This window comes from Echeneis naucrates, chromosome 11 (assembly GCF_900963305.1).
Source record: "Echeneis naucrates chromosome 11, fEcheNa1.1, whole genome shotgun sequence".
Taxonomy (NCBI): Eukaryota; Metazoa; Chordata; class Actinopteri; order Carangiformes; family Echeneidae; genus Echeneis; species Echeneis naucrates.
In genome coordinates, this window is record NC_042521.1 from 5,488,614 (window position 1) to 5,514,397 (window position 25,784).

A 25,784-nucleotide genomic window follows, 5' to 3' on the forward strand; every position below is an offset into this window, starting at 1 on the left:
GACTAACAACAATGATGTTTTAATTCTGTATAGGTGTGTCTTCATACTCTACAATTTTTTTTGCATTGGTGCACACACAAAATATATATATATCTACAGTAGCTCTAAAATACTTTTCCGTACACATAAACCATATCACTTATTAGAAAGCAAGGTTAATGTGTTGTAGCCTTCACTCTTCAGGAAAATCTAAAATGTTTATACATGAGTAATTGACAGCAAAAATATTAAATGTTTCTGAAACTTTTAGAACAATGTCTTCACATTCTGTTGTGTTCTTTAAAATTTGATTTCCTAATGCCTCAGATGAAGCGCAAGGGTGTGCTGTCCAAAATGGGACATTTTTTGATTTTGTATTACGATCATTTATGTCTGAATTTTGCTGTAGTTGTTCTGTAATGAGCACGTGGTTTCAGTTGAATGTTTATAAGTCAGTTTTATCTAACCTTAATGTCTTTATTGTCTTTTTTTTAAGTATCCGATTTCCAGATGAAATAGCACAGTGGAGAAAAAAAAAGTAGCATGAAATTTAAATATTTAAAAAGTTTTTTCACCCAACGTGCAGTACTGGGAACCGACAGCGGGCGGCGGCAGCGGACGGTCGCTGCGGTGAGCCGGCCGGAAGTCTAAGCGGAGGAAGAGGAAGAGCGCAGCCTGCGGGGAGAGCCCGGAGCTCGGTGTCCATCTTAATCTACACCGGTCAGACTGCAACGTCTCCCCTGCCTGTTTTCACGGCGGCTCACAGGTTGAACTCCGGGTAAGTCGTTGGGGATGGTGGCGTAGGTGTGAGCGGACGTTTAAAGCCCAGCGGAGTTAAAAAAAAGAAATCAAAATTAAAAAAAACAAAAAAGAGCTTAAGAAATAAAACAGGCCGTCTCTGTCAGGCCTGTTTTCTCACGATGCGCCATATTGAATCTCACTTTAGCTGTTAGCAGGAGTTAGCCTTGGGGTGCTAGCGCTGACTACAATAGATTAACTGTTTGTCGTCGTGTGTGGCTGACTTAAACCTGATGGGATCAGATAAATCAATGGCACCAGAAGTGAATGATCGGCCGGAGGCTGAAAAACTGAGCAGCAAATGCTCAACAATACATTTTTAGCAGCGCTAGCGAGCTAATTAGCTTAGCCTCCTGCAGGTTTGGGCAATAACTATCTACTTAATGTAGCGAAGTCAGAAAAACTGTTTCACTAAATACTATCCGATGTATCCAAACTATAACCAACGCAGAGAAAGCATTAAACCAGTCACAGGTGAAATAAAGGTAGTGGATTTTATCTAGAGTCTATAGATCCATGTCTGTTCATGTCAACAAATGTGATGTACTCAGAAAGGAAGTCAACATTAAAATATATTAAGAAAGTACATATATGTATATGTTATGATAAAGACCATGACAATTATGTTTAGTCTCAGACATAATGATATTTATTTAAAAATTTATTTACATTCACATGTTCACATAATTTGATCGATTCATCGCTGAATTAAACATTAATTTGTGTCCCTATGCATATCCAGACCATCCTTTACCTTTTGTAGTGAATTATTAACTTCATGTTATTTAACAACTTCATGTTATTGTCCTGCCCCACGTTTTGTGTCACAATGTAATCTTTGATTTTGAGTATTCTTGCTTATATTTTAGGTCTTCAGACATGAGCAGTTCAGAAGAAGTGTCATGGATCTCCTGGTTCTGTGGACTAAGGGGAAATGAATTTTTCTGCGAGGTGAGTTTCTGTGTGATCTAATCATTAAACTCATAGAAACAACTCATCGAATAAATTGATGTAGAAGATTCACCTCAGTTGACCCCCTATAATCAGCCTTAATATATAACATACTCCCCCCATCAGCATGTCTTTAAAGTCAGATAAACCAGTTGCTGATATGCTTATAAAACATTTCTGGGGAAACTGTTCATAATCCAGACTCAGTGGATAGAAATCTTCTTAAAAGACTATAATCTGGGGGGAAAAAAAAAAACAAAGTGATGCCTTCTGGTTGATGATGGCTGATAAATGGATTTGTCCATTTAGAGTCATGTGAATAAAGTCAAAGATGTTCTCAATGCACTCATTTTAACCCCCATTTCCTGCATTTGGATCACATTAGAAAAGAGAGTCTTAACTCCCTATATGTGGAAGAGGAATAATCTCTGCTTTATGTAATCTCAGTTCTAGGTACACTTACAGGATTTCTTTTTTGACAGGTGGATGAGGACTACATTCAGGACAAGTTCAACCTGACGGGGCTCAATGAGCAGGTCCCCCACTATCGCCAGGCTCTAGACATGATCCTGGACCTTGAACCAGGTCTGCTTATTATGTTCATTCTTGCGTTGTGTTGCACCTGTCGAAAGTGAGAAAGACATTTGATCTCAGCAGTCTATCTTATCTAAATCTGTTTATCCTGAAAACAGTGTTTTGTTTTCCGCTGAATGAGCTAAACAGACTTTTTAAGGCAGTTTAGCCTAGTCAGCTTGTCTGATAGTTGCCTTTGATTTTTCAGATGATTACACAAAATATCACCCAACAGCACAGTTTTTTGTTGTTGTTTTTTGCACATTTACACGCAGTCTGAAACCATGCGATTTAGTGTAGTCTCCACAGTTTGGCATTACTTTCTGTCAAAGATAATGTGGACTATTCCGTTGTTCACTGTTGCCCCTTTTGTTTTCCATTTTTAGACGAGGAACTAGAGGACAATCCCAACCAGAGTGACCTGATTGAGCAGGCAGCAGAGATGCTGTATGGCCTCATCCACGCACGCTACATCCTCACCAATCGAGGCATCGCACAGATGGTAGGTGCCAGCTGCATCAACAAAATCCACCACTTCTGTCTGCATTAGAGAAGATCTCCCTTACTTTTATCATTATTTTTTATTGCTGACAAATTTTCCTTGTTTTCTTCTTGTAGTTGGAGAAGTATCAGCAGGGAGACTTTGGCTATTGCCCCCGTGTTTATTGTGAGAATCAGCCCATGCTTCCTATTGGTGAGTATTAATATTTTTTGGTTTATGATGTAAGAAAAAAAAAAACACCCTGTTGGTGTCACACTGTCACAGTGCTTTGCCTGAAGACTCTTTTTTTTTGGGGGTGTGTGTGTAACATGCTAGCAACTTTTGCACTCTGGGATGCAGTTGGTCAACATCTGGTTCTCCTTCGTCTCCACAGGTCTGTCAGATATCCCAGGAGAGGCCATGGTGAAGCTGTACTGCCCTAAATGCATGGATGTCTACACACCAAAGTCCTCCAGGCACCACCACACAGATGGAGCCTATTTTGGCACTGGCTTCCCTCACATGCTCTTCATGGTTCACCCTGAGTACAGGCCCAAGAGGCCCGCCAACCAGTTTGTCCCAAGGTTTGTACAGCAACAAGTGCTTAAAATTGTGGTGGTACAGCTTAACTGAGGTCTGTGACCGCCTTCAGTTTTATTTGTCCATTACTGTCAAATCCTTGATCTTTTTTTCACTCCATTTGTATCCAGGAGTGAGCAATTTGCAGAAAACGTCACATTAGGACACTAAGGGTGTTGTTTAAAAAAACAAAGCTAAACAAAACTTGCATAATCTCTTCACTGCCCAAAAAGCAAATACATCCCTAATGACAGTCTGAACAAGCTCGTCTGCTTCATTGTGTGTGTATTTAATTAGTTGATATTTGCAGCCATGTCACAAACAGACATGTTGTGTTCTTCTCACTCCAGGCTGTATGGGTTCAAGATCCACCCCATGGCATACCAGCTGCAGCTGCAAGCCGCCTCCAGCTTCAAGAGCCCTGTTAAGGCCATCCGCTAGAGCATCCAGGATGGAGTAAAAGGTGGAGGAAGATTCACACAGAGAGAGAGAAGATGGGAAAGAATTATTGTCAGAAGAGGAGTCCTCTGCATTTTACAAAGCTCTTTGGACGTCCCCTCCCCAACCTGAAGACTGTATTATTTGGTTTAGATTAGGGCAAATGAAAACAAAGTGTATGTATTTTTTTGAGTGAGTGAGACATAAAAACAAAAACAAACAAAAAACGCACAGCCATGATCTTGATCACAAACGCACACATGCACACACAAAAACATAAAAAGATATGTAAATGCAGCAACACACTTGGGATTCCATACACGTACCTTACCAAACTCGGCAGTGCCAAAGCAGAAGGCGAAGAAAATGGAAGCTGAACATTATATGGGGGCTCTACACTGCTGCGCCCGTTCACTCACAACACAGCACATTGATGAGAAAGTGATGTCGGTGGTGTTATTTGTGGTCGACTCCTGGGGGAACAAGCATTATAGTGTTCAGGGCTGTTAGACAGAAAGCAGGAAGAAGTGCAGTGGCTGAGTCACTTTTCACCCCTGGCTCTGTTTGTTCGACATTTGGCACAGTTTGGTAAAGGGTGGTGGTAAACCCTCCTTCATTCGAAGCCTTCTCTCCCCATTAACACCCAACTGCATGTGCACTCGGGCCGGCTCTCTTGGAGAGACATTTGGGACAGTGGCGGTGGGTGTTTTTTCTGTAACAGTCTTTTTGTAAAATTTGGTTTGTCTGATGTTTTTGTGGTGTCGGTGCACAAAGCATTGTGTTAAATTTGCCTTAAGATGTGGAGAAAACACCCAGATTGTTTTGCTTTAGAATAGTTCTCTTTTTTTCTTTTTGCAGTTAGAAAGGGTAGAGTAGAGCTAGATAAAAACTGATTTCTGCATTCTTCAGACACTTGTAATTAGCCTGTGTCATTTCTCCAGCTAGCTGTGTGCGTGTGTGTGCGCGTGTCAAACATCTGTGTGTATTGGTACTGAAGTGAGAATATAACCTGTGCTGCATTTTTCACCCCCCGACAGCAGCACCAGTATGTGTGGTTGTATTGTTACCATCCCTTATAGTCTCATCTATCTTAGCAAGAGCTGTGTTGAAATTTCGGGGAATGTGCTTAGAATGGCAGAGTGCTGCATGAAAAGATTGATGTCGCTCATATTGTAACTGGGTGGCTTAGATGGGAAACACGGACATGCCTAACCTGACTCTGTCCAGCTGTTACAGCTGCAGCAGCGTGGCTGGTATTGTTGTCACATTGTGTGTCATTATGGTAATATATGGTCCTGGCTACTGTAGACACAAATATCACTGTTCAAATCCATTAGATTTTTGTCAGGATGATGCATCACGTTACAATTATGGGTGGTGATACTGATGGGTGTTACAGCTGGTGTGAGAAGATCGGTTGTTGTTATTAAATGTTGAATTACAACCAACAAGGTGCAGCAATGTCAAACGACTGTGTTCCAGCTAACAGTTGCCAGGCAAGCAACTGTAACTCCAACGAAACTTAAACTCACTCAAATGGCAGTTACTTATACAAATTTGTGTTAATGGTGAGTTTTGTGATATTTGTGTTGACAGTAGCTTAAGTTCTTAATTGTATTTTGGCCATTACTACAAAAACCAAAGTGAACAGAAACAGAAAAAAAGCCCTCACCTTAGAGATGGTTTGACCAAGTTAGTCGTTCCTTGGTTATCTCTAGTAATAATGGAAGTATAGGTTTGGTGGGTGTGACCTCTGGACAGAGTTAGGACAGTAATGTCCTCTGGTTTCCTGTCTTAATGCCAAGCTGTACGAAGCTCACCGGACAGACATACGAGTGGTGTCAGTATTCATGTCCGTCGAAACCCCCCCCCCCCCACCCCCGAAAGCCAATTTTTCTCAAAATGTCAAAATCATCCTGTAAAGGTCACGCAGGAGATGCAGAGAAAGAGGAATTTAGACAATCTGAATCCTTCAGCTCACTCCACCACTGCACTGATCCTTCCTCCTGGCTGTCTCTCCACAGCAGTCTTATCGATTATGTTCAGTTTTAGAGACAGATCACCAGCCGCTAGTTTTTGTTTCTGCAACAGTGGGGCAGATACTCGGTCCCTCTACTCTTTACTTTTGTGTGACTGGAATAGATTGTTCTTTTCTGAATCTATGAAACAAGAGAAACGGTATTTATGTGTCCAGATTTTAACTAATGTTTCTGTTGTTGTCTTTCTGCGACTGTGGAAGGGTGAGAAGGATTCAGAATTCTCAATAAACTTCTATTTTCTTTTCATACTCCCTTTTTGTCCATTATTTCTCCCAAGCTGCAGGTCTTTTCTCCTGCCACATGCTGTCAGTAGAGAGCTGCGTGCTTTTTAATAGCTCCATTTTCCTGCGTTTAAATACAAAAACCTAATAGACCAACTACAAAATACACCGCTGTGCCTGCCTTCTGGGTGTATGTGTGTGTTTTTGAGTCGAACTGCTTGTGGTGACAGAGGAATGATGGTAGTCTGGATTCTGGGTGTGGCAACAGTGATGTTTCACATGACTCTGAGTAACAACATTGGTAAGAAAACATGCACAAATACATATACTGCTGAAGTGCCTTCAGAAAATCACAAGCTCTTGGTCATGCGTCTGCAATTAAGTTAAAATTCAGTTAAGTTTTGGTGCCCCATATTAATTCCATCACAATGCATCGTTCATTTGAATATATAACCTCCGCCTGCCTCCTTTTATCTTAGATATGCAGAAAACACCTTGTGACACAAACATTACGTTACAGTATGGCATGACTTGTTTTCATACAACTCATAAAAACTGTTTGTTCCCTTTTGCACTACAGCTGTCTTTGAAAAAATGGACTGGCCAAAAGGAGTTGTCTTCATGTGGCCATACTCAGTTTTTCCAGTGGGAGAGGAAAGGGAAGAAGAGGAGGTTCCTCCATGACTCAGGATAACCTCAAACCACAGCTCGGAGCCAGCACCGCTGCCTTATTTCAGCAGTCATCCGTTTTTTCCACGAGCATACCCTGACTTTGTTGGGGAGTGGGCCATCTTCCTCCAACGGTCAGCTGAACATGAAAGTCATATGAACCTTTGCCATGAGAGGATGTCCCAAATGACAAGAAAAGCCACTCCGAGACTGTTTCCAGAGTCATAATCTTGTTGGTTCAGTCTGCAGTCATGTGAAATGTTCAGGCTGTGCTTTGCCACACCCAGTGGGAGCAGTACATTTTCCTCTCAGAGGTCTTTGTAGAGATGCTTCTCTAGAACAAATACATGATGATGATGAATGAGACCACAAACAAAAACATCCTCATAACCAAACACATACTAGCAGAGAAAATTGTGTTGATGTTGATGCCGATAGATGGTTTCGGTGGGGATCATGTGCAAAAAGCACATATTCCTATTCGAATGGAGACTCTGACTCTGCCACTGAAGGGGGATAACCTTTTCTTTTTTTTTTTTAAACAGATCATGTGTGTCTTTGGCTTTGCACTTTGGTGAGCGGGCTGTGCGAGGAGAAAAGAAGTGTCGTGTCTCCTCGAAATGCCTTTAGACCTGGCTGCAGGATTTTCCTGCATGTTGCCGTCCTCGTTCCCGGCTCTACCTTTGCAGGCTTTCCAAAGTCCCCTGCAGAGAAACATCTCCATGGAAACACAACCATTCTAACCCAAACGAGGCGTTCGCTTTCAGCCTGGTTGGTTTCACAGTTCTTCTGTTGGCAAAGTCAGCCAATCAGACAGAGCACAACAAATATTAGATACATAGAAAATAAAATTTGGCTTCATGAACATCTGAGGAAAACTCCAAATGAACACAGGTCAGTGTTTTCACTTACCATGTCCTCCTCCATGTGAGTTTTCTCAATCTTGCCAACATCAAGTCAAAATTAGATGTACTCCATCTTGCACTAAGTTGTATATGATTGGCCTACATTGGACTGATTATGTGACTACAAAAAAATGGGCGGCACCAAAGCATGTAAAGCCCTCGTTGATTGGAAATGTAGGTGTTAATAGTTCTATTTTTCTCACAGCTTGGATCTCCTTACTGACTTATCCATCGTCGCTGTGACTGTTAGAATAAGGATTACTTTGGCTGGTTTCTCCCACACACCCTCTTTCAGACTGACAACAGTTGGACAACACAGAGGATATGTGGGCAAAACAATAGAGGCATTTCACCAGGCCCGAACAACCTCCCCTTTCAGCAAACTATTTCAAAACGATGACTCTGAGGATGCCATTTCATAACCGTTGGCCCTTTCAGCAGGAAACCAAAGCAGGCCCCCTTTCTGAAGTCGCAATCGGAGATAATCATTAAAGAACTCACATGGAGACAACAAACAGAAAGACCTACCCAAGGCTTCGCCTTTTGTGGCTGATGAGGACACACAAACTGTGAGAGTCTTAATGCTTCACCTACGATTCCACCCACAAGTCTCTGGGTTTGTTTGCAAACACTTGGAGAAGAAAGAAGACACACTTGGCATGATGAGACTTGCCTGTCCAACTCATCAGAAATACTCTTGTTCACGAGTCCAATAACTTTGGCTAATTAATGTCCAAATTCTCTGTGAGTCTCATCGGAATAGTATTCAAATAAATGTTCTTCTGTTCGAGTTTAGGTGTCTGAACGACTGCAGGTCTGGTTTTACTTGAGTTAACATCCTGTGCTGCTGTACTGAACTTTATCAAATCCAGACAGTCAGCCAGCCGTTACAGGAAACCAGCAAAAAGCTCTTTGTCTGATATAATGCACATTAAATGAGGACACCAGATAAGAAGATATATTCCCAAGTTGCACATCGTAGCCTTTTATCATTCAGTGGAGGCGCTCGACATGATGTGAATCAGCATTATTAGCTTTGAACATTCTGTTCAGTGTCAGTGCTGTTTGGTGAATAGTACTGTTTCCTCTGCGGCCCTGACGAAAACACAATGCCATCATTCAGCACGCATATAAGTGTTGGCCAGGGGGGTTATTTGTCAGGACATGGAGGATGTGCAGGTGAGCTCACTGCGTGGTGAAGGCTGAATTTAGATGAGTTGGGTCATGGACCTTGGAGCACTTGTGGATTTAGTGGGGCTCATAAACACCCTATCATCGTGGTGAGATAACCTCAAATCCCTCCAGAAGAGCTTTCGACACGCTCACAAAATATGTGATTAGGTTCATCCAGCAGAACTTTCTACAAACCCTGGAGTTGTTGTTTGTTTGTTTGGGGTTTTTTTTTTTTAGCCTGGGGTGACCGTTTAACTGACCTGTCGTCCTCAGATACGTCCTGGTCCAGTTCCTTTTTCCACCTCAGTTTGACAGACAGTTGTCCTCGTATTTTTTTGTTTGTATACATGTAGTTTTACTGCTCTTTGTGACGCTGGGAACCTTTAGCTTAAAAAAAAAAAATGTTGATGCTGTAAAAGTCACTGAATAACATGAACTCATGCGAACTACCATAGAGACGGTGTTTGGAGACCACCCTGTTGTGCTTTGAGTGAGAAGAACAATAGGGCACCAATCAAATTAGGTCAGCAGCCCTGGAAGAATAGAAAGTGACTCTTTTTTATGAGCAATTGTTTTTGTTTTATTATTTAACTCAATAAAACAGTACAATGCACATAAGTCTCCCTGACAGACAAACAACAGCACAAAGGAGAAATGCATGTCTGAGGTGTGGCAGCAAACCTTCCAGACAAATTTACTCCTTTAAAAATGATTAACTTCAACAACAATTTCATTTTGTTTATTTAAGCATTTCTACTTGAAGACAAACAGTGAATTCTGTATAGGACTTGGTAGCTTCAGGTGATGTTGGACTGAGAAATGTGGTCTTTCAACAGAATTACCTTGAGCAAAGATGGAGGGTAAACAGTGGTTAAATAAACCATTTTAATTGTCATTTCTCTTTTCCGTAGGAAAGACAGCAAGAAACAATGTATTCACCAGTCACATTTAGAAAATTCGAGACATTCAAGCTTCTCAGGTGCCTGGTTTTCCCACGACAGCAAGAGAGTTCGCATCCACGCATCTCACATCAGTGATTCCAACCAAAGGTACATGCCGTAAAGCTCAGAGAAGAAGAAAAGCACAAAGCTGTGGGAGACACAAATACGTTATTATCTTTCTGAAAAGAAAGATAAGGATGTAGACTTGAACTCAAAAAGCAAAAATGTGATGGTTGCCTACTCATTCTCCAGAAAATGGCACAAATACAACTTATGTCAGGGAGCAGAAGAGTAAAGAACAAGTTCCCTGCTTCAGAATCGTACATGTCGGATGGATGTGCTTTTTAAGTCTTTTTAAGCATCATTAAAACACTATGAATCGTTTAAGGGGAAGAAATACACGTCCCCATTACTGTCCCCATCTCCATGTTTGACTCCCTACTGGAGGGTAATTACTCCAGCCTTGTGTGTGTGTGTGTGTGTGTGTGTGTGTGTGTGTGAAGACCTCCCCTGATTGGATAACGGTGACGTTTGTTGGGAGGTGGAAGATTATAAATGCAGCATTTCTCAGGGAAAAAAAAAAAAATTGATCTGCAGCTGTAACGGTTTGACTCCTCAGAAGCGCTCACCTGACGCCTCCCCAAAGTCCACTTCATCATCTAACGCAGTTTTCTTTTCTTTTCTTTTTTTTTTTTTATCTCTCCCTCCTTCAAGTCAAAAATGAACAGAATTATTCTGCAACTTTTTGCGGTCGGATTCTGCTTTGCTGTCGGTAAGATTCAAACTCTTCAGAAAAAGTGTTGTGTGTTTAATAATGCGCCTTTTTTCAGCGCTGCACAGATAATTCCCTTTAAAAGCGGAGTTTCTTTGAGTGGACGCTGTGAAATGAGATAAAGATTAAATGTGCGTTTTTTGTAATGGAGTTTGGTGCCAGTCTGTTTTTTTTTTTTTTTTGTTTGTTGGTGAATTCAGAAACGGCATTTTGGATTTGCAGCTTTTTAGTTGTGACATTATGTGTTTTTCTTTCATTTTATGAGGTTTCTATGTTTTCCATTAAGTGTGTTTTATTTTTAACATGCCCCTTGATGTCTGTTTTCCTGGCTGCATAAATAGGAACCTGCCAAACACCTTTCTGACAGTGAAAATGTTAATATTTCTTTGCCTCTTAGAGCACTGTGGGAAATTTGTGTCATGCTGTACTTGGTGACTTGGAGACATGAAGCAGCACAGCTCCCAGGCTGTTAACTGTCTGGGTATTCCACATATCTTTTTATTCCCTCACTGAACCAAATCCACATCTCTGTGTCAAATCTGACGTGATAAATTAGAAATCGGACAACTAAAGCGGTTTAATATTCCACAAGGGCACGATATTTCCATTTCTATGGCCAAAATATATAAAAATATAAGCTAATGAGCTGAGAAGCCTTGAATTGTGCCGCCTCTCTCTCAAGGTTAGTGATGGGTGAGGTAGTCACTGTATAAATGGTTAACAAGCTGAATTTTAAACAGCTGAAGTGGTTAACATGTCAGCAGACAAGAACATCAGCTGAAAGTTATGAGTATCAGGCAGTAATGGAAACCCAACAGTTGGGATAGTTGGCTAAAAGTTATGGGGAAATTGGTTGGTCTAAAATAAACCGCTGACACAACTGGCTAACTGATAAAAGTAGACAGATAACTTGTCAAAACCCCAAAAACAAAATCCCACAAAATCAACTAGAGTTTAAATGAATTAACTTGAAAGTTCAGGGTTGATCTCATCTTGTAAACTATCATAAATATCATCATGTTTTCAGGTTTTATTCACCTTATTGGACATTAAACTGAATATTTTTTCAAGTTTTGGGCTTGAGTCTGGAAAAAAAATGGGAAATTTGAGGACACCAGCCTGAAAGTGGGGATTAATTGTAGGCATTCATAGACTGAGAACGACTCCAACCAGGAGATTTAATTTAAGATTCAACAAAATGCAGAAAAAGCTGCTGCTTCAACAGATGAAAAAAGTAGCAGCAGAGTTTCCAGCAGGCTTGCATTTGCTCTAATGCTGTTATTACAGGTCGGGGCGAGGCAGCTTGTATTTTTTCCCCAAACTGAATCACGTCCAAACCTGCCAGCCATTACATGAGAAATTCCTCACCTTGTAACAGCGGAGGCTGAGCCCAAGTCTCAAATTCCACTTCTGCAGAGCATCTGCACACTTGGCCAGGAAATTCGGCCCCCTGCTATTGTAGTTAATTTTTGTCCTCATGATCCCCTCAGTGTTGCTGTTTTTGTCTCCTGTTTCCAACCACACCCTTTCTAGGGGGAACAGTTTTTTGTTTGTTTTTGTTTTTCGTTTTCTTGCCCACCCCATCCTTGAAGATCATCACCTTGACCTTTAGCCCACTTTAAGTGCCTTACTTAAATAGTTGTTTGTGACACCACAGTGAATCACAAATGGAGATGATAACACATTGAGGTTATACAACTCCCTGCACAAGGGTGGAGGGTTAAATCCATCTACGGGTGGGAGGCATTAGGCTCGATTTCACGGTTTTGCTTATTTTTTAAGTCAACAAGTTGTGGGCTACTGAGAGGTTTCCTAAAACATCAGGTGGCAGAAAAACTGACAGTCTTCAACTCTGTCTCCTAAATACTCTGTGATCCAGATGTCAAGATTTAAAATGATGGAGTCTGGAGGGGATACTGACTTAAGAAGTTAATGAAATAGATGTTTTGGGGGGGCTTATAATTAAAACACAAGCCCCAACTTGAAAACGTTTCCTACAGCTCACAGGGGAACAGTTTTTTTATATGTATCACACCAAAAGCCATCAGTAGTTCATTAACCATTTCTAGCTTCAGCCCGTCTATTAATGGTCTTCCCCCTACAGCTCTACACCCAAGGTGAGACATTTTCTGAAGACATTTTGGATATTTGAGGTTTAGAATTTAAGGTTTTAGGTATTTAGAAATGAACCTACAGGTATATGGTTAGAAAAAATATGTAAATATTACATTTTCCCATGAACGTATTTGCATATTAATTTAATTACTTGCTTACTGCGTGTGCACATTTGCATGGTGTTGGTTTTGTAACAGGCTTCACTGACCTTTAGAGTTTTCTGATGGTCATGTGAGGATGACCTCATGCTGAACTGATAACAGTGACTAGAAAAAACACTTGTTTCAAGTTTAAACGTTTGTATTCAATCTGATGCCGTCAGGTGAAAAATCCTAGTAGCCCACTATGAACCCAAAGCACAGATTAGAGGCAAAAACATCTAAAGCTAAAAAGAGCTAGCTAAAAATAAATAAATAAATCATCCTTGTTATGTAAACAGTGGCCGACACCGTCTGTAGTTTTATGACAGAGCAGCAGAGAGCAGTATAAGACTGATTCTGCACACTCCTGCTGCAGCACAACGTCTGCAGCCTCTAATAACCAAATTAACACAGATTTTAGAGAAATTATGTATTAAGTTTTCCTCTCCTGCTCCTATTCCATCAAATTTCAGGGTTTTTTTTTTTTTAAAGAAAAGCTTCACACATGAGCAACACGGAGGAGTTGTAGTTAGAGCTCTGGCGTCTCTGGGTTTCATTCCTGGCCCGAGGCCTTTCTGTGTGTAGTGTACATGGGATCCCTCCAGTTCTCCCGCTTCCTCTCACAGCTGAAAGACATGTGTTTAGGTAGATTAGTGACTCAAAATGGCCCGTGGGCATGGCCCCGAATGAGAACAAGACGGGATGTTTGTCTCTGTGAGTCACTGCGTCTGTGCGGCGACAGACCTGTTCAGGTCGGACCACGCCTGCTACCTTGACGGGCAGCCAGTATTAAAATTAGTTAATATTCTTCACACTCTGCTACAGAGTTACTTATTCAATGACATGAACATTGTAACCTTTGTCCGGTCAGGGTTAGGAGCTGTTGGGGGTTTGAACTGCATTAGTTTGAGCTACGTGTTGTAACCTACCAACTGAGACTCTAAAGGCATTTTGAACATGTCAGCACCTTCCTGTCTGAACAAGGTGTTTTTCAAACGGGCCGATGATGATGATGAAGTGTGGCAGCTGTCATAATAAACAGCTCATTTTAATATCACAAAGATAGTTCAGGTGAAAGTATTTTGATGACCTTTGACAGCTCTTTGCTATTTCCCCTGCCCGTGTTTGTACTGCATGTCAATAACTAACTCTTAAAACTGTCGTCGTAATTTAGATTGGTCGTAATGACGTAGGAGTAAGAACGCAGCACATTCCAGCACACTATCGGGATGTCTGTGAGCATCTCGATATGCAATGACGGTGTCAGTGCTGCACGTTAAGGAGACGTGCTGTTGTGCAGAAGGTTTATAATGCAGGGCAGTAAGGACACAGCCCAGCATATATTCATCCATCTCTGCTATTGGACGTAATTAGTTTTTCTGGTCCCGTGTGATTTTCATCTCCAGACTCCATCCCACTCCTCACTAATCCCCCATCTACAACAAAACAGTCAAAATCTGGGTCTCTTCAAGTTCATTAGTCTTGTCTCTGTTCTTGGTCAGCTTTTTCTTTCTTGTTGTGCTGCATCTGTTTATGGTTATTTTGTGCCTGATTGTCAAAGTCAATTGTTTTACTTTTCAGTGACACTACTGAGGCTCAGTTTAACCTGAATATTAAGTTAAACTGAGCGTCTGGCTCCGATCTTGTGGGAATTATTTTTGTAGAAACGGAAGAACAAAATGTCCTAAGATGCATCCATTTGTGCATGTTTTTACAAAAGTGGATGACTCCAGTAGCCTGAAGAATCAGTGAATTAGTATTACCAGTTAACCAGTAAGTCAGTACTGCAACACGCTCAGTTGCTGTAAGGTGTGGCAGAACGGGAGTGCCACAAAGTTTGTTCGGTTTTTTTTTACTTTTTTTGCGGTCACTTTATGGTTTGCTTCAGTACACAGTGTCATGCAAGAAACTGAGTCCGATATTTAGTACCGCTTCTTTTCACCTTGTTTTTTTTTTTCATTCTCAGGATTCTGTTGCTAAATTATGTAACCTATTGAAATCAGTGTAAACTAATGAACACCTGAGATTGATGATTAAAATAAGATCAAAGTTACTGGGAATGCTACATTTTTATTGCATCCTACTAACCTTATTTTTGAAGACAACAGTGCTCCTCCATGACGGGAGCAGATTATTTTTAATGAGCCACAATCTCCAGAAATAGTTCAGACTCAGATATTTACTAAGCCCTCTTTGGAGCTATTTCTGGGCATTTTTTGGACAAAATTCTAAGACCAGGCATTTCTTTTGTGTGTATTATATAAGAGTTTGAACAATAAGAAAGGAGGTACGGTCACAGATTTCTAAAGTGTCAGCCCCACTTGTCAGTTTGGGTGTGACCGAAACCTACAAGACAAGGTGAGGTAACATTGTGTTTAAAGGGGATGGGTGTGTTTGTTGTGGGTTTTTTTTTTTCTTTTCTTTTCTTTTGTTTAAACCGCTGAGGCAAAGAATTTTGATTGTCTTGCGGATGGCTAGTGGAACATTTCACATCAGTAATGGGTATACCTGTTTGTTTGTTTGTTTGTTTTTCTTCTTTATTCCCACTTGGAGTGTTGAAATTTGAAAATTCAGTTTGACAAAATCTTTTATGTAAGAACTAAAGCAATCAATTAGCAATTTGATGATCAATAAGCGGATTTTTCAGATTTCCAAATACATTAACAAAATGAAATGAGTGCAGACATGGTAGGAAGTTTTTAACTCCTGTTGACTTCAGTGTCGACTTCTCCAACGAAACCAAACCAAAAGGTTTCAACTGAGTGAACTTTGGTTATTGTGAAGGATCTTCCCTCCCTCCCCAAACTATGAGTCACTCACTTTAAAGTGTCTCGGCCTCAACAATGGGCCCCTTCACTTCAAGCCTGGCGTTACCGTGGTAACAGACGGTCATTGCAGTTTTAATTCTGGTTTAGTTCATGCTTATTTTATTTTACGATGCACTTCATAGAGTATTGCATGCTGAGAGCACTGCAGTGGTTTAAAACCTGGATATTTTTTTGTTTCCCCCCAATGAGTTGGATTAGAAAATCCTGAGTTGATGATCTGGTGTGCGTGTTTTCCATTTTCTGGAAACAAGTCGATTATTTTCTAATTTGAAAGCACTGTACTCACAAGGTTTTGAGTTTTTATTTAATTTTTTTTAACAAATGTTTGATTAAAAAGTGGAAGAGATGATGAACATGTTCACATGATTTACACATAGTTACAGAAATTTACAGTTACTCTTCTTCTCCCTCTTTCACCCTTTCCTGCCATCTTTGTCTTGCCAGGCCAAGCTCTGCAGTGCTACAAATGTAAACTTGGCATCTGGAATCTGTGCATAACGTCTATAACTACATGCGAAGAGGGAGAACATTGCTTCAACGGTGTCGGGCATGCAGGTAAGGAGCTTAGTGGGTAAAAAAAATCTGACCAGACTGCATTCTGCCGTAAGAACTCATCCTTTTGGTAATCAGACAAACCTTTCCATTACATCTTCAGCACGTGAAGTTCAGTCGTAGGTCAACAGAAATTGGTTCTTGGAAAATGTAGAATATTTTTCATTGAAAGGTTTAGGTGACCTTTTTTATTATTTGGTTATATATGGCAGCTCAACATGACAACAGGAATAATGTGATATTACATATGTAGTCATTATTAATTGTGAGGAAAAAACCTTATTTACACATCAGTTGCAGCTGTAAACTCACACTTAGGTACTGATTTTGACATTTCACATGCTATAGATGAAAGAGATGCCTCATATGCACTTAACAGTTAAAAATGGTGATAACAATCACCAACCTATCTTCGTTTGCATGGGTTAACCCATAGATTTCAATCCCTCCTTTTAACTTATTTTGTGTTAATTTGTCACTCTCGGTCTGACAGCTGAGATGGCCAGACATCAAAACACTCATCCTAACTTACACAGAATCTAGTTACAGAAGGATTTGAATATTTTTCTGGTTGCTCATGTAAATCTAATTCAAACATGTTAATTTGTCAAATGAATGACATTTTCCTAAAACAGCAGTTTAGAAATCCAGGTTGATGATTTTCCATGAATGCACTGAGTCTACCACTCCTTATGTCAAAGATAAATCAGTTTTTTTTTTGTCTACCATCACCTTCCTAATAACCAAATAAATCTTTATTGATCTGTTGACTCTCATGTCAGATTTATTAGTCTCTACATTACTTACCACAAAGGTTTAAATGACTCACGTGGCCTCAGGGTGACGCATTCCTTTTTCTTTTTTTTTTTTTCTTTATGCCAAATGTACACATAAAGCGGATCCCTGATAAATGTCCCATTTACTGATTTCTACTTCTGTTGACGTATTTAAGAAAACATCAACTGCCCATTGTGGTCATTCCAGTGATTATGAATGATATATAGAAATATAAGAACTGTAAGATTGTAAAATGTCTTGAAACAGATTATAATTGCTGACATACTGTACATATATAACGTGTCCTTGTTACTTCATAGGGTCCTAAATAAGTTTTTCACAGGTTACACTTTTGGTGGATTAGGGTTTGGGTGTGTTCACTCTATTGTCCTTTAGTTGTCATAAAACCAACCAAAACTGGACTAACTGGGTACACTTCTCCAAATGTGAGGCCGCTGACGGTTTCTGTCTGCTGTCTCCACAGTCAGCTTCATGAATATCACCATGAAGGGTTGTCTAAAAGTGGCCGACTGCAACCAGACCAAGGAAGTAAACTTTCCTACCAGCACCTCCAACTCCACCGCCTACAGCATGACCAAGACCTGCTGCACCACCAACCTGTGCAACGCCGCCCCCGGTCTGCCGGGGGCGGCCGGGGTCAGCCTGGCCTTCGCCACCGTCGCCACTCTGCTGGCAGCTAATATTCTGGTTTAACAGGAGATGTAGGGTGATGCGTGAATGACACACAGCTCGTACACATGCAGAATGAACACACACACACACACACACACGCACGGACACGCACACACACACACACACATTCCATGTTGTACACATACAAGCACTACAAGGATTAAATTGAATGCCCTCTTCAGACAAGAGCTCTGCTGTTTTGCCACTCCAGAGCTCATGTTTTTCTTTCTCTTCGTGGGTCCTGTGTTTACTGTCCTTCAGGTGTATCGTACTACTCTCGTGTGTTTTTCAGCTAAAATTTGATTCCTTCTCTGTTTTTTTTTTTTTTTGCATTTTTTTGTTTTTAAGACGCTTTGGTGGAAAGACAATTGAAACCCGAAAATGAGTGTGTAACGCTGACATAATTTTAGCTCTCTGCGTTGAAGTTTAATTAGGATTTTATTTTTATTTTAGTTTTTTTTTTTGTGTGTGTGTGTGTGTGTCAGCAGTTGAAATGCACGTTGTTCACGTATGTCAGTCAAGAACAGTCAGTGCTGTTTATTATAGCTTAAGGGAATAGTTTGACACTCTGGGGGAAAAAAAATACCGCTAGAAAGTTGTTGGGGTTTTTTTGTTAGTTTTTTTTTTGTTAGTTTGTTTTTGTTTGTGTTTTGTTTTGTTTTTTCCATTCAGTCAGGGCTTTGCGGAAAAAGCAAAGCTACAACCTGGAGACAGTTAGCTTAGCTTAGCATAAAGAGAGGCAGAGGATAAAAATGCTAGCCATGTTAACGTCCATGGCATCTTTTTAAATACTAATAATTGCCATGAAGTATCAGTTTAGGTTTTTTTGTTGTTGTTTGTTTTAGTAGCTCAGGCTTGTAAAATGTTGATGAGCTGTAGGAGAGTTGATAGCAGATTTTTTTTTTTTTAAACCTTTCGTCTGAAGACACACATTTCCACTTCTTTTGCCAAGCTAAGCTAGGCTAGGCTAATTTACCAGATTGTCAAACTATTCTTTTAATTTATTAAATTTGACTGTTGTCTTTTTAGAACCAAGATTGAAATGTCAGAATAATTTTAGCACTCACTAAGTGTTTCTTGTATCATTTATTTCCTGTCGCTTTAATTGCATGTCGCTAACATGATATCAGTGGGGCTGTTTTGTGTGGCAGTATCTGTGAAGCTTCTTGTTTTTGGATTATATTCCATTAACTGTTTATATTTTTGATATTGTTAGAACTGTTTGTCTTTATATTTTTGAATGTATATCTGGAGAACTTCAAATAAATTGTGTTTTGTTTGGCAATGAGACTTTAAATTGTACAAAATTTAAGTATGGCAACGCAAATCATTGTCTGTGTTGTATTGGCTTGTATTTATGCATGAATGACAAATCATTACAGCCGTACACCTTCCTTAATTTGTTGTTGGTGTTAAAAAAAACAAATGTATGTGTCTCTAAATATATTTCATTGTAAATTCGGCCATGTATGAAGTTTGGAGAATGCAATAAATGCTCCAAATGGGGGGGAAAAGCTCCTGTGGCACAGTTTGGTTTCTCCTAGCTGCATGTTGTCCTGCAGGGCCGACTGGTTCTTCAGGTTTTGTTGCTTCATCCATCTTAGAAAGAATTCGTCTTTCTTGATTTACTCTTTATTTTTATATTACAAGATTATCTTTGCATGTGACAAAATCAAATCTGATAAATGATAAAGTAGGATATTTGTAGAAATGGTGTTTAAATCACCCGGGGCCAGACTTTGGTGTGTTAGGGGCATCCATCATATAAAAATGTGTGCAATGCTCAAAAGACAATGTGAACCAACCAACTTTAATTTATAAATCATATTTTAGTCAGGATTTGGTGGCTTTTGAAGAATTAAATACAGTAAATGAAAAACATTCCTCCCCTTCCCTCTTCAATAATATTTAAAGCAGTTGATTTGTTTAATAGAAATGTTTCAGATAAAATGCCAAATATTCACTGATTTGATGCTTTTCTTCGTTTCATTTGAGGAGAAGAATGTAAAACTTGAAGATAAGATAGAAGTGTAAGAATAACATAACAGACTTTGATTAAAATGATTAGGACCAAAAATCAAAGATATTTAATTTCAGCTGAGGCATATTCACTTTTTCAAGTTTGGAGCAACAGAGAAACTCAAGCTAAATATAAATCAACAAATTTCACTTTGCATTCTTCATTTTTTGGCCATTATGAGAATTTTTCTAAGCATTTTAAGACAAATTCTTAAACAATTGTCTTACTAGATAAACTTAAACTGGTGATACAGTCAATCCCTTTACCATAATAAATGTAAAACCCATATGGAGATCGTATTGCTCGTGGTATTCATTTAGAAATTGCGTCAGTCATATTTTGCATTCCTTTGAGCTGTCAAGCATTCCCTGATGTAAAGTTTAACAAAAGACTCGAAAACCCTTTTGTGTTCCTCCCTCCAACCTGTGTCTATAAATCCCAAGCCACACCAAACAGGCTCATCACTTTCCAAACTGCTTCAGGACCTTCAGTGGAAGGATTTCTTTTTGTCTGTGACCTGAGACCAAGATCCAAACCAACACAACAAAATGGGCAAGATCGTTTTTGCAATCATTGCAGCTGTTGCATCTTTCATTCTGGGTAAGACGAACCAATAATCAGAATAACCGTTGTTTTTGGGCAAATACTCTAGCAGTGATTTAGTTATCCTTAACTCTCAAATTCAGATATTACTGACAAACAATGTTGTTTATTCAGTGAAAAACGTAATCCTAAAAAAGATCAGCAAAATACTCAGTGAAATGACAGATTGGATGCTGTTCCTTGTTCAGCGATTTTATTTTATTTCAACCATTTTTATTTCTGTTTATTTCCATGTTTTCGCTGTGACGTATTACAAAGAAATTAGAAATCACTGTTGATTTCATCTGAACAATTGAACAACTCTTTAAGGATAGAATTAGCATCCTCAAAGAGTTCCATTCCATATCAATGAAATTATCAAATACCAAAGTGAAGGGTGTGGCGAATTCTCCAAAACAGTTTTAGCTGAACCAGGACTAAGACTCTGTCATGATTTTAAAGATATCTAGGTGCATTAATTAAACCTGGAGGAGATGCAATCTTGGCTCTATATGTTTGTATGTTTTGATTTTAACTTTTGTGTTGACTTGTGTGTTTCAGCTGAGTCCCTCACCTGCAACAAATGCACCTTTGGCCTCGTGGGAATCTGCCTGAACTCTGATACTGAACAGTGTTCATCCAACTCCAGTGTTTGCTTTACTGGAAAAGCCAGTAGGTCACCTCCCAATAATCCACACCCATTTTCAATCATCCATTTTGTAATACGACAGGCCTGATTCACTTAAATTCTTTTTTAATACTTTAACACCCAGAAACAGATCAACAAACACACCACAGTGTCCTCAGGATGACTAGGCATTGATATTTTATCTGCAAGGATGTATTTATTAATTTTCTATGATTAATGGTTGGTCAAAAGGCGGACAGAACTAAAAAAAACTAAAAGCCAAAAAAAGAGAGAAAAGAAAATCTCTTTTTTAAACTTTGTTGTTTTTTTTTTTAAGGTTCCAGTGGTTTTAAATAAAAACAAAAAAGAGGAGAAGAACTTTAGTTGGAGAGGGAAACTAATAAATAAAGTATTAAAATGAGAAATTTGAATCGGCATGAGTGTAAAATTACAAAATATAATAATGACTGAGAGTGAGAAGTCCAATAAAACAAGAGCACAAACTACAGAAACCTCCAAACTGGATTTGATGTCATGGATCATATTCACAGAACTGTCTTTGTAATCTAACACCACTGTTTCTCCTCAGCTTTCCCATCACTCTCAGACTTCGTTGGCTTCAACACCCAGGGCTGCAGAGATGATGCCACCGGCTGCAACATGACCACCAACGCCACCCTGCTGAGTGTCACTTACACCACCGCAGTGGAGTGCTGCTCGACAGACCAATGCAACCCAGTGACGCTCAGCGGCGCCCCGTCTACCAGGATGACCCTCACCGCCGCTGTCGGTGCAGCTGTCCTGGCCTCCGTTTGGGGAAGCCTCCTTTAAATCAGCATCACAAAAAAAAAAAAAAAAACTGCAGGAAGACCAGCTACTACAAGCTAAAAAAGCACATTTTGCAATAAACGTTTAGTTTCCATAACCTATGTCAAGTCAACTTATATGAGCCTGAAGCCGAATAGAACAAGATGAAGTTCCAGGGGGATACCGAGTTTAGAAAGCTTCACTGTGATTGTTATACTTTTCTCTTTTTTTTTTTATCAATTAATTTATATATCATTTTCACTACCTTGTGTCACATCTGGGTTTTTACTTTTGTTTAAAAGAAAAAGTGACACTAAAAAACTGAACTGCTACTGGTTCCTACCTGGAAAACATTCATTCATTCATTCATTCATTCATCTTCTGCCGCTTATTCATTTCCGGGTTGAGGGGCGGGCGTGCTGGAGCCAATCCCAGCTCACATTGGGCGAGGGCGGGGTCACCCAGGACTGGTCACCAGTCCCCTACTTCAACCTGATATCCAATAATTAACAATGTTTTGTTTTGTCTTGTATTAAAAAAAAAAATCTGAAGCAATATTCAACTTTGAAAGGTACCCAATCAGATTGTATTTGCTCTTGGATGTACCTGGATTTACTAATAAATGTACAATAACCATAACAAACCTATCAACTTGTCATTCTGAACACGAACACACACATGTTGCATTTGAAAGAGTCTAAAATGATTTGGGTTAAGTCACGTCAGGTCATTTTGTAGCATCACTTTATAAAAGACCCAACGATTCCCAAATCGAACGAGCTCTTGAAACGGGAAATGGGAATATTTGAATATATGTAAAATATCCACAAATAGTTGAAAACCAGTAGATTGCTGAGTAATAGATGAATTGTTAAAATGACCATCTTCTGTATAAAAGGAACCAAAGCTGCCTAAACACTAATGATTCATCTTACAGGGCCGAGAAGGCGTGCCTCCATTCCTGTTTTGTTTTCCTTCATGTATGGAAATGCGCCTTTTTACAACTTTCTTATCTGGACAGATGACGTCTTTTGCTGATACGACTCCCCCGGTGTATAAAAATGTCAAATGTGATTCGCCATTGTACAGAACCACAACCTCTGGCTTCTGAAACAGCTGCAAGCTAAATTGGAGTCGACTGAAGTTCCCTAGATTTACTTTTCCCTGTCAATTCAAATAAAAACATCAGAATGAACAAGTTTCTGTGGAGCTGTGCTGCCCTGTTGGCTCTGTGTGTTACAGGTAAGAGGATTTTTGTTGCCTGGTTAGAAAGCAGAAACTTTGTTGGAACAGAAGTTGAGCTGCTGATTCCGCTGTTGATTAATTTTAATTGTAATTGTGGAAAAAAAAAAAAACCTGGATAGGTTTTGTACTCATAGTTAAATGTCTTCCAACGCATGTTCAGAAAGCTTATTGGTTTGTTTATTATTCAGGGTGTGATCACAGACGAACTGTGCTGTGCGTTAAATTCACTGTGCTGTTTAACGTTTAGCTGGAGACATTTAGAAACAGATCTTTTCTGTAAACCCTACAGAGGGTTGTGTGTGAAAATCCCAGCGGATCAGTAGTTTCTGATAAAGTGTGCTACTATCAAAATCACTTAAATCTGCTTTCTGCCTAAACTCTGGTGCTCAGCACAGACCCTGAGTTGCTGGATGAGATATTCGCGTCAACAGGTGGTTGTGCAGGTGTATCTGATTAATGAGTGTGTATGATCTCAAAGCAACCTGTGTGGAAGGAGAGCGGAAGCTATTGTCTTTGTAAGTTTTGTTTTTATTTTCGAAAACACACCTTCACCACTTTTGTGATGACCTGTTGCCATTAAATCTCTTTTTCTAATGTTCGGTACACAACAAAACGACAACTTCAGTCAGATCTGAGCAAATAAAACCTGCGGTATTTGTGCATCCTGCAGCGAGTCCGATTTTATACATCACACAGGAGCCATTGTTCACCTTGGGAGGTTACAAAAGAAAGCCTTATTGTGTACTTTATGATACAGGGCACTTTGATAAGTGTGCAAATGGATGAAGTCAAATATTTGCGAATGTCGCTTTAACCTTTATTTCCCAGGGCTGGGAAATGATCATCTCCTCTCTCACAGTCAGGTCCCTCTCATGTTACACCTGTGATGTGGCCGTCCTCGGCTACTGCCTCCACGACAAACACATCAACTGCATCAGCAATCAGACCAGTTGCTTCACTGCAGTCGCAAGTAAGATTAACCTAAAGGGACCAAGAAAAAATAATTACATTTCTCTCTGGTTTTTCACTTTGAAGTTCCCTGCTGGGATTTCATTTTAGTTTTTTTAATATGTCTGAATTTCTGATGCCACTGCACAGATTTTATGTCAAAAACCAGCTCAGCCTTAAGGAATTCATCATCTCTAATATAGTGTAAATATTACTCTTGAAAATTCACTCAAAACTGATTTCTTTTTGCTTAAATGATACACAAACACCTTTAAAGAGATACAAATTAATGTGAGTGTGACTTTCCGAGTCACACATATGAATCCAAATAAATATCGCCTTTGCTTATTCCAGAGTTTAGCGGAGACCTTTTGGATATCCACGAAAAAGGCTGTGCAGAAGTAACTCAATGCAGCAACACTTCAGGACACATCCTGAACGTGAACTACACCATCACCAGGACCTGCTGTGGCTCCGACCTATGCAACAGCGCCACCTCCATCGAGCTACCTGTAACTGCAACTCTGTTTGCTGCTTTGGCGGCAGTCTGGAGCCAATGGGCCCTTTAAAGGATGAGAGTTTCTAAATACAACACATTTTACATGTTCCTGCTTTACTTCAGCTTGAGGTCTCAACAGAATCATGTCAGATTACTGTAGACCTACAAAATTACCCTTTAAACAAGATGTGGTCTGCATGTTTGCATGTAAGCAACTTAAACCTGACACCTTATTATGCAAATAAATTATTTCTATGTGAAAAGGGATTTCCATCTTTCAATGTGTGTTTACTTGGAACACAGCCTCCAAATTGAGTTTCCCTCTGGACTGAGCTAAGATAACTAAGCTAACGATTTTAGCGGCGGTAACTCTGGCCTGCTTCTAGTGGACGATACAAAGAATAATAAGAAAAATAATAAAATGATAACATTTGAATCTGTTATAAATACCCAAATGTTCTTTTAATTTAATACAAATAAACTTTTGATGAATATTTTAGCCTTCTTGCTGGTTACGGAATTAGTAGATTAGCAGCTGGTTAGTTTAGCTTAGCATAAAGACTAGAAACAAACAAAATTGCTGCAATTTTTTTCAGCACGATTCCAGTTTTAGTTAATTGGAACTGCCCTCTGTACAGACTTGACTTTTATAACTCACGCATTTCCAATAACGTCGAACTATTTGAATATTGAAATGTGTGAGTGACTGTGAGTAAATATCCTGGTGATGCTGTTGTGATATCAGTCCACGGGATGTGAAACATTAGCTCATGCATTTGCTGAAATTTACAGCTGGATGATTTGGTGATCTGTTTATATTTATATTCAGTTCTACACTTCGGATCATTAGTGTCTGGGGTAAAGGTAAAAACTGATGCCACGGTCCATGTGGGAGGACAAAATCTTATGTCACTATTGCAGTCTCGGAGTGACTCAGCATCTTATTGTTGAGAAATTTGTCATTATTGACATAGGCTTTGTCACTTTCTCCTCATTTGTTATCAAAAGCTTTTGAAAGTCATGTCCTGACACACACACACAAAGGAAAGGCCAAAGCCACATTTGGCTTTCTCTTTGCTTTTGGTTTTTAAAGTTCATAGATTCAGTTCAGACGCACACCTGATCAATTGGATGACTGAACACCTCATATTGCTGCAGTTTCTGAAAAACACCAAATATTTGTGCGAGGACAAAATGAAGACGTCGCTATAGGTCTGTACAGCGTTTATGGCGACGGTTTTTACAGGTAGAACGTTATGCTGTCCTCGCTGCACTTGCCATACCAGCAGCCTCCATCCTGTTTGGAACAACGGGAGCCTTTAAAAACTAAACAAAAGGTTCCTGTTAGTGACAAGCTGCTGTCTTTATTTGCATGTGACCTGATAATTTGTGTACACACTGCTGTCGTTGTACAGTGCATGGCTGAAAACC

At 39.7% G+C, this 25,784-nt stretch overlaps 3 protein-coding genes across 3 annotated transcripts; all 3 read left to right on the forward strand.

Moving 5' to 3' along the window:
* The first annotated feature begins 651 nt into the window (after positions 1-651).
* Positions 652-6,089, forward strand: csnk2b (casein kinase 2, beta polypeptide). Its single transcript, XM_029513953.1, has 7 exons — positions 652-757; positions 1,647-1,728; positions 2,211-2,313; positions 2,688-2,803; positions 2,920-2,995; positions 3,177-3,366; positions 3,712-6,089. Exons 2-7 carry the CDS (start codon positions 1,657-1,659, stop codon positions 3,800-3,802), a joined length of 648 nt encoding a protein of 215 aa, XP_029369813.1. The 5' UTR covers positions 652-757; positions 1,647-1,656; the 3' UTR covers positions 3,803-6,089.
* A 4,245-nt stretch (positions 6,090-10,334) lies between these two features.
* LOC115051514 (sperm acrosome membrane-associated protein 4-like) lies at positions 10,335-19,140 on the forward strand. The gene is made up of 3 exons (XM_029514945.1): positions 10,335-10,519; positions 16,047-16,157; positions 17,416-19,140. Exons 1-3 carry the CDS (start codon positions 10,468-10,470, stop codon positions 17,643-17,645), a joined length of 393 nt encoding a protein of 130 aa, XP_029370805.1. The 5' UTR covers positions 10,335-10,467; the 3' UTR covers positions 17,646-19,140.
* A 2,763-nt stretch (positions 19,141-21,903) lies between these two features.
* On the forward strand, positions 21,904-24,581 carry LOC115051077 (sperm acrosome membrane-associated protein 4-like). The gene is made up of 3 exons (XM_029514356.1): positions 21,904-22,903; positions 23,766-23,876; positions 24,209-24,581. The coding sequence occupies exons 1-3, from the start codon at positions 22,852-22,854 to the stop codon at positions 24,421-24,423; spliced, it is 378 nt and encodes a 125-aa protein (XP_029370216.1). The 5' UTR covers positions 21,904-22,851; the 3' UTR covers positions 24,424-24,581.
* The last annotated feature ends 1,203 nt before the right edge of the window (positions 24,582-25,784 follow it).

What these genes read in the sequence shown, in the direction of transcription:
- csnk2b (XM_029513953.1), top strand. Translation starts at nt 1,657, where the DNA reads ATGAGCAGTTCAGAAGAAGTGTCATGGATCTCCTGGTTCTGTGGACTA. An exon ending in GAAATGAATTTTTCTGCGAG is followed by an intron (nt 1,729 to 2,210) that starts GTGAGTTTCTGT and finishes CTTTTTTGACAG; the next exon opens with GTGGATGAGGACTACATTCA. An exon ending in GCCAACCAGTTTGTCCCAAG is followed by an intron (nt 3,367 to 3,711) that starts GTTTGTACAGCA and finishes TTCTCACTCCAG; the next exon opens with GCTGTATGGGTTCAAGATCC.
- LOC115051514 (XM_029514945.1), top strand. Translation starts at nt 10,468, where the DNA reads ATGAACAGAATTATTCTGCAACTTTTTGCGGTCGGATTCTGCTTTGCT. An exon ending in CGGATTCTGCTTTGCTGTCG is followed by an intron (nt 10,520 to 16,046) that starts GTAAGATTCAAA and finishes TTGTCTTGCCAG; the next exon opens with GCCAAGCTCTGCAGTGCTAC. An exon ending in CAACGGTGTCGGGCATGCAG is followed by an intron (nt 16,158 to 17,415) that starts GTAAGGAGCTTA and finishes CTGTCTCCACAG; the next exon opens with TCAGCTTCATGAATATCACC.
- LOC115051077 (XM_029514356.1), top strand. Translation starts at nt 22,852, where the DNA reads ATGAACAAGTTTCTGTGGAGCTGTGCTGCCCTGTTGGCTCTGTGTGTT. An exon ending in GTTGGCTCTGTGTGTTACAG is followed by an intron (nt 22,904 to 23,765) that starts GTAAGAGGATTT and finishes CCTCTCTCACAG; the next exon opens with TCAGGTCCCTCTCATGTTAC. An exon ending in TTGCTTCACTGCAGTCGCAA is followed by an intron (nt 23,877 to 24,208) that starts GTAAGATTAACC and finishes TGCTTATTCCAG; the next exon opens with AGTTTAGCGGAGACCTTTTG.